The sequence below is a fragment of the Orycteropus afer genome, unplaced genomic scaffold (genome assembly GCF_000298275.1).
Source record: "Orycteropus afer afer isolate SDZICR_OR568_19922 unplaced genomic scaffold, OryAfe1.0 scaffold00902, whole genome shotgun sequence".
In the NCBI taxonomy this organism is placed as follows: domain Eukaryota; kingdom Metazoa; phylum Chordata; class Mammalia; order Tubulidentata; family Orycteropodidae; genus Orycteropus; species Orycteropus afer.
The window spans coordinates 455874-460418 of NW_006922489.1; the positions used below are offsets into that span (position 1 = coordinate 455874).

General features: G+C 47.7%; 1 protein-coding gene across 1 annotated transcript in view; it reads left to right on the top strand.

The window, feature by feature from the left end:
• The window catches only part of B3GLCT (beta 3-glucosyltransferase), a 183601-nt gene that overhangs the window by 69205 nt on the left and 109851 nt on the right, over window positions 1-4545 (top strand). The window contains 2 exon segments of the mRNA XM_007958278.1: window positions 1416-1492; window positions 2016-2127. Coding sequence (XP_007956469.1) covers window positions 1416-1492; window positions 2016-2127 — 189 coding nt within the window.

Sequence of the window (4545 nt, forward strand, 5' to 3'; positions counted from 1 at the left end):
CCCACAGGGTTTCCAAGGCTGTCAATCTTCACAGAAGCAAAGCCCAAACCACACCCACTGCTGTGGAGTCGATTCTGACCCACAGCGCCCCTAGAGGATAGAGTGGAACTGCTCCACAGGGTTTCCAAGGCTGTCATCTTTCTGGAAGCAGACTGACACATCTTTCTCCCTCATAGAGTAGGTTCAGATCACTGACCTTTTGGTTAGTAACTGAATGCTTCAACCGTTGCACCACCAGAGCACCTTTAACATTGGGTATTATATCCTTTTATTTAGCCAAAGTGTTTATTCCTAAATGTGTGACATTTTTTGTATAAAACAACAAAAAAAAGCCTGTTTGTGTCCCTCCTGTGAGCTATTTCTGGCTCCCTCTGGGCTCTGGCATCCAGTCACCTTCACCAGTCTGCAGGTCCAACTCAGTCCAGGTTCCCAGAGAAGATCTTGGAGAGGTGGTGGTTTAGACAGAAATCTTTCATTTCCAGTGGCTTCTAAGAACTAGAAAGAAGGTGATGATAGGAAGAGTAAACCATCTTTCAGCCAAACCATAAACAGGGCTATGAGGTGAACAGGAGCTCTGGTGGCGTAGTTTCTAAGGCAATTGATTGCTAACCAGAAGGCTGGTGGTTCAAACCCACCAACCACTCCTCAGAAGGAAGATTGGGTAATCTATTTCCATAGTGATAGGAGCTAATCTAATTCCATAGAGATACTGCCCCGGAAACCCAAGGAGGGGTCGCTATGAGTTGGGTCCAACTGGACGGCATTGAGTTGGGTTTGGTTTATGAGGTGACAGTAACAGGGTATGCACTCCTTAGAGCAATCAACCAGACGAGATCCAAAGGACAGCACTTGCCCAGGGATGAAGCTCTGACAGGAGGGAACAGGAAGGAAGGATGAAGGGAAATGGTCAACATGGGGAGGAAGTGGGAGGAGAGCTGTTACAGTGTGGGGATTGCAGTCAACGTCACAAAACCAAACGTGTGTGACCTGTTGACTGGAAAACCAATTCACTCTGTCAGCTTTCTCCCAAATCACAAGAAGAGTCCCCCCCCCCCATAAAAAGAGAGTAAAATATCATGTCTGTAAAGATACCTGTGTTGTTAAATCACATCATTTTTGTTTAAGGAGCTCTGTGGTACAGTGGTCAGTGCTCAGCTGCTAAGTGAAGGGTTGACACTTAAACCCATCTGGCGCGTCCGTGGGAGACAGGCCCGTCAGCCAGCTCCCCTCACGCTGACAGCCTAGGAAGCGTTGGGAGCCAGTTCTGCTCTGTTACATGGGGTCGCGAGGAGTCAGAACCAATTACGAGCACCAACCAACAGCCAGTTTTTATTGACTTACTTACATTTGAACGGCCATCTTGTATTTCTCCTTCTTTCTCTTTCACTATGTATCATTTTTTTTTTTTCCTTCAGGAATACCCCAGAGTTGTTCTTCTCCATCAGCTGGCAAAGACGGAGGGCGCGTGGACCATTCTTCCGTTGTTACCACAGTGCGTTCACCTTCGTGTGCAAACGTTCCTGCCACACCTGCATGTGCTATTGCAGCCTAGCTCTCTTGTTAAGAGGATGCCTTTTTCCTCTGAGTCTGTAAATGAACTGATTGAAGCTTTGTTTTCTTTGTGATTACTGACTTGAATGTATTTTATTATAAAGTAATTTCGTGATGATTGGTTCTCTGTGAAGAATAATTGTTATTTTTAAACATGTTTCTTTCTGAGAAGGTGGACATAGTGCTTCAAGTTGGCTTTTGAAAATTACCAGTGGTTCGAACCAGTGTTGTTACACAGGGAATTAATTTGGATAAGCCAGGGGTTATATAAAGCATGAGTCGTTGACCTTTTCACAGGCTGAAATGTTCAACCTTAACCAACAGTGTAAGGGGGGAAACAGGTAGATTCCTCGCCGTTTTGTAGGCCTTTCATCTGCTTCCTATGGGTATGTTTTAAGCCATATTGTCGACTGAGGTCTTTGACATGGTTCCCTGCTTACCATGTGGTGTTTTCTTTCTGTCAGCCTTTCTGTGACATACAGCAGAAACTCATCATGGATTTTCTTCTGTGAGGAAGAGACGAGAATGCAAATCCCCAAACTCTTGGAAACACTCCGAAGATATGACCCATCCAAGGTAACATTTCAATACCAATTCTCACTCTTTGAGGGGAGAGGCTTAGAAACACTCTGAAGATATGACCCATCCAAGGCAAAGTAGCGTTTTAATACCAGTTCTCTGCAGGGAAAGGCTTAAACAAAGATTTGCTTTTGATAAAGAGGTTTCTGGAGCTAATTACAGCCATTTAAAATTCTGAATCATTAAAAAGAGTAAAGTCATGGCTGACTCTGTGGGGGCTGTTAGAACTCTTTTGGTGCAAACTGCCCGGAATTCAGTCATTCTCTGAGGTTTGTAGCTTATGGAAGGACACCTCTGATAATGAACCATTTTTCAAGGAAAGGAGAATCTATGTGTGTTAGCAGTTTTGAAGACGTAAGAAATTATTGCCTAGCTTTCAGAAACGGTCTGCCCTACATGTAAGCTTCAGTTGGCTGTTTCTTTTAGCACTCACTGCCATTGAGTCGATTCCGACTCATAGCGACACCCATTGGGTTTCCCAGATGGTAAATCTTTGCAGAAGTACATTGCCTCATCTTCCTTCTGAGGAGCAGCTGGTGGGTTTGAACCACCAACCTTCTGGTTAGCGGTCAGATGCCTTAGTCACTGAGCCGCCAGAGCTCCTTCTTAGTAGACAACGGCCCCGTATTATTTTACGTAAGAGTCATTTGCTGAGTGTGCTCCAGGCCCAGGGGATGAGTCGACAGCGCAGCTGACGGGAGCAGACCGTCAGGAAGCATTTGAGAGGAAGGTGAGCTGTCTTACAGTGAGGCCAGCACAGGGTGCTGAAAGGAGCCACGTGGTGCAGCAGGCAGGCCCTCGGCTGCTGACTGAAAGGTCGGCAGTTCAGGGCCACCCAGCAGCTCCAGAGAGATACCCGGCGATCTGCTCCCATAAACATGACACCCTCGGAAACCCTGTGGGGCAGTTCCACTCTGTCACGTGGGGTCACCGTGAGTCGGAATCAACTTGACGGCCCTTGACAGCGACCAGCGTGCTGCGAGAAGCACGTTGCAGGGCCGTTGGCCCTAATCTGAGAGGATCATGGAAGCAAGTGACACTTCATCAGTGTCCTGGAGAATAAGGAGGACGGGCAGGGGAGAAGGAGGGTGCTCCAGGCCGAGGGGACAGAACAGAGAAGGTCTGCAGGGGAGAAGCGTTACGTCTTCACTGCTTGCGTATTTTTAGATCTTATTTTGTGCACATTTGACACAGCAGCTGCATCTTGTTTCCCTCTGAATCCTTGGCACTGAGCAGTGTTTAACACTGAGCAGGTGAATAGGAACGCTGGTGGTACAGTGGTTACAGCAGTCACCAAGAACCAAAGGGCTGGCGGTGTGAAGCCATTAGCCACTCCATGGGAGAAAGATGAGGCAGCTACTTCTGTAAAGATGACAGCCTTGGAAACCCTGTGGTGCAGTTCCACTCTGTCCTCTAGGGGCGCTGTGGGTCAGAATGGACTCCATGGCAGTGGGTGTGGTTTGGGCTTTGCTTCTGTAAAGATTGACAGCCTTGGAGACCCTGTGGGGCAGTTCCACTCTGTCCTCTAGGGGCGCTGTGGGTCAGAATCAAATCAACAGCAACGGGTTTGGGTTTTTGAGTTTGTGTTGGTTTCTTAGGGCTGCCGTATTGAATTAGCAGAAGCTCAGATGACTGGAAACAACGGTATATTCTCTCACACTCTGGGAGACAGGGTGTCTGAAACCATGGTGTCAGCATGGCCATGCTCCTTCTCGAGCCTCTGGGGCAGAATCCTTTCCTGTGTCTTCCAGCTCCTGGTGGTGGCAATCCTTGGTGTCCCCTGGCTGTGGTAGCATTACTCCCTTCACTGCCTCTGTTTTTACTCGGCCTTCTTTCTTGTGTGTCTCTCTTCAAATTTCTCTCTTCCTGTAAAGACACCAGTCCTATAGGGTAGAGCGCGTTTGCATTGAGTGTCACCTCCTCTAACTTCACTCCATCTGCAGTGACCCTGTTCCCAGAGGAGGTCACATTCACAGGCTCCTGGTGGACATGAGTGTTTGAACACGGACACTGTCCAACCTGATGTAATGATCAAAGAACTGTAAGGTCAGCTGTCCTGCGAGGTGACACTCAGGAACCTCGGAGGTTGACTGGGTGCATCTGGGACGTGGCGGCATTGGGGCCGTATTGAGAGCTGATCAAATTGTTCATTTCTCTTGGAGAAGCCTGAGTGACAATCTGATGGTTTTATGGAATTCTTTGAACTTGAGATTGGCGGAATCAGGCCATGCCTGGTACCCTGTCCCACCTACATCCTGAAGCCCGCTGCGGAGTTGAATGAGACTATGAGGAAGGAAAGGTGAACCTCCAGGTGGTTTCTTTTTTTTTTTTTTTTTTCCTTTTTTAAAAGAGGTGGTGTCACTCTTTCTAAAGTCAGCTCCAACTCATGGTGACCTTCTGTGTGGTGGTGGTGGT